Here is a 2,977-nt window from a genome sequence, read left to right as displayed (position 1 = left end):
GGATTCAAAAGTTTAGTGAACGACCTTATTAATGTTGGTGTGAAAAGAAGGTGAAGAATAGCGCCTAAAGTGAAGTCGGTGTTGTTCATCAAACGGCTGGTGAGAACTAAAATTAAAGGGCTGGTGAAGCCGTCCCCGACCTCAATGGCTCGATGAACCCCAATGCCATGAGAAACTTGCCCACGGCGTCTGCATGCATGAAAATCGAGCACACACTCCTCTCCTTATTCCCTTAGACTCCCCCATCTCTCCATTTTCTCTCCCTCATGGCTCATTCTTTTCTTTCTTTTTCACTTTCCCACTCTTTCCCAGAATCCAATTAAACATACACGGCCTGTGAGAACTCAATCGGTGGCCTTAAATTACACAATCGTTGCCCTTGAAATTAATTTATTATAGTGTAAAAATATTATTTTGTTAATCAGTTAAGAGGTTGTTAAGTCACGTTGTATTTGTGACTAATTTAAGAGCTGTGCTGGGCCGGCCCAATTTGATATCTCATAATTCTGCTCCTTCCCATGTCTCCATCTGTTACTGCTTCTATGAAATTCATAATGATGTTTTTAATGGAAATCATTCTGCTGCTTCTAATGAGAATATCAACGTGGAGCAGTGCTGGACGGTGGGGGCTCGCCCAAATTGTCAAGATGTGATGTCGGTGGCAGTGCATGAGATTGGGCATCTTCTTGGGCTCGGCCACAGCGGCGCCGAGGAAGCCATCATGTGGCCATACATACGCCCCAACGCTGTCAAGGGCTTGTTTCAAGACGATGTTGCTGGAATCAAGGCTTTGTATGGATTGCCTTAACAGTTAACATCAAAAATTTTGACATAATTACATTACATCTCTTATCTTATAAGGTTTCCACCCACAGTGATAAAGTTGGATAGTTTATTTTCTTTTAGGATGTGTTTGAAAGTGATTTTAGAATAACGAAATCATTTTTATCATTGTCCAAATCACTTATTTTTCATTTGATCATGTTTCGCAAATTAAAAAATTCGAAAATATAAAATCACTTAGATTCTTAAAGTATCAATTGAATGATGATTTTGAAAATCAATTATACTTAGATCTATTTTTTCAAAATTATTATCTCTATCATCACTCCCAAATACACTTTTACAAACCTCAGATTTGATTCAAAGCAATTGAAGCTAAAAATCAACTCGAATTTTATTCCACTTTGGGGAATTTTAATGGCTAGTTACCCTATTTATAAATCAACAATATTTCGAGGGTGAATAATATTGTGGTTGGAGTGGTTGTTGGCTTCTTGACCCTTAGTCTCGAATAATTAATTAAGATGACAACAAATATATCTAGTGATAATTATTTTTAGTATGTAAGAATATTTTTTTAATCAATAGAGATTTAAATTCATAATCTTTTAGTTTGAGATAGATGCTTTAACCAGCTAAATTATACTTGATTTCATTTTGTATAAGTTTATATTTTGTAATGGTTAAATTTAATGTCTTTTAAATTGAGTAGCTTGTAATTGATTAAAGAAAATGATTGGGTGTGATACATTTATACTAAGTTTGAGACATATTTTAATCTAAGGGATTTGTATTTTGATAAAAAATGATGATGGTCTATTTTTAGGACGCGAGGCTGATTGTGGAAATATCCGGAAATTAAATATTAAGAACGGAAGAACTAACTGATTTAGTCAACCATTAAAAAAAGGTTTGACTTAACAAACACATAGAACCATTCAAACTCTCTATGACAATTCTCAGGATTATCCTTCAAAACCTCTATTAACAATTCCCAACATCCTCTAACAAACAAATAAGTCACTATAAAACACTCACAACCCAAGCATTCTTCAATTACTTCACACCAACCATTTCTACTTAGCTTGTTTCCATCCTTAGAAATATATAATGTCGTTCACATCTCTCAAACTCTTCCTCTTTGCTACTTTACTCGCCTCCATTGCACAAAATGCAATCTCCATACGCCATCTCACCCCCTCCCCATTTCATTTTCCTAAACATCTCCAAGGTTCTCGAAAGGGCGACACTGTAGAAGGAATCCACAATGTAAAGTTCTACCTCCAACATTTCGGCTATTTGACCAATATTTCAACCCATGCCCGCAACACCTTCGACGACCCCTTGGAATATGCCCTCAGAACATTCCAAAAAAACTATCGCCTCAATGCCACCGGCATTCTAGATGTTGAGACCCTGACGTTATTGTCCACGCCTCGATGCGGGCATCCCGACATCGTACACCCGAATTACGCCCTCGTCCCCGGGAGGCCCAAATGGCCACCCACCAAGTACCACCTCACCTACGCATTCATCCACAACTTCCCTCCAAACTTTGAGGCGCCGGTGCGGTGCTCTTTAGACACGTGGTCGGGTGTTAGCAAGTTCACGTTCTCGGAGACGATTGAAGCGGCATCCGACGTGAAAATCAGTTTTGAGAGAGGGGACCATGGCGATGGGTGTCCTTTCTACAGTCCAAACTATCTGGCGCACGCTTTCTACCCGACTGACGGGAGACTTCACTTAAACATGGATACGAATTGGGTGTGGGGATCTGTGGATTCTGCAAGTGATGTGCAGACGGTGTCGCTGCATGAACTTGGACATATCCTTGGCCTTGCCCACAGCCTTGATGAAGGGGCTGTAATGTATGCCTACATTCCTCATGGAGTCGTGAAGAGCGTAACCCAAGATGATATTGCAGGGATAACTGATTTATATGGTAGTTAGTAGTCATCTTAATTTGTGCTTATAAATAAGGTATTTTGCATTTTGCAAAGGAAGTAGGGTTTTGCTGTGAGTTCTGACCTTTCGATTAATATCTAGCTAGTTCAGTTGTTAGTTGACTAGTTAGACTTTAATTTTATTTTGCTATGCACTGTAAATGAGTTTGAATAAATAAGATTCATTTCTTTTTTTTTTCTTTTCTCCTCGCCAGACCCCAGATCAAGGCTCTATTTGAGTAAACAAACTC

At 38.7% G+C, this 2,977-nt stretch overlaps 1 protein-coding gene across 1 annotated transcript; it reads left to right on the top strand.

The window, feature by feature from the left end:
* Positions 1–1,893: 1,893 nt before the first annotated feature.
* Positions 1,894–2,733, top strand: LOC111006549 (metalloendoproteinase 3-MMP). Its single transcript, XM_022278555.2, has one exon. The coding sequence runs from the start codon at positions 1,894–1,896 to the stop codon at positions 2,731–2,733; it is 840 nt and encodes a 279-aa protein (XP_022134247.1).
* The last annotated feature ends 244 nt before the right edge of the window (positions 2,734–2,977 follow it).

The sequence above is a fragment of the Momordica charantia genome (assembly GCF_013281855.1).
Source record: "Momordica charantia cultivar OHB3-1 chromosome 4 unlocalized genomic scaffold, Mcharantia_2.0 BLBB01000004.1, whole genome shotgun sequence".
In the NCBI taxonomy this organism is placed as follows: Eukaryota; Viridiplantae; Streptophyta; class Magnoliopsida; order Cucurbitales; family Cucurbitaceae; genus Momordica; species Momordica charantia.
Note: the sequence above shows the minus strand (reverse complement) of the source record. Positions and strands in the feature narration are given on the sequence as shown.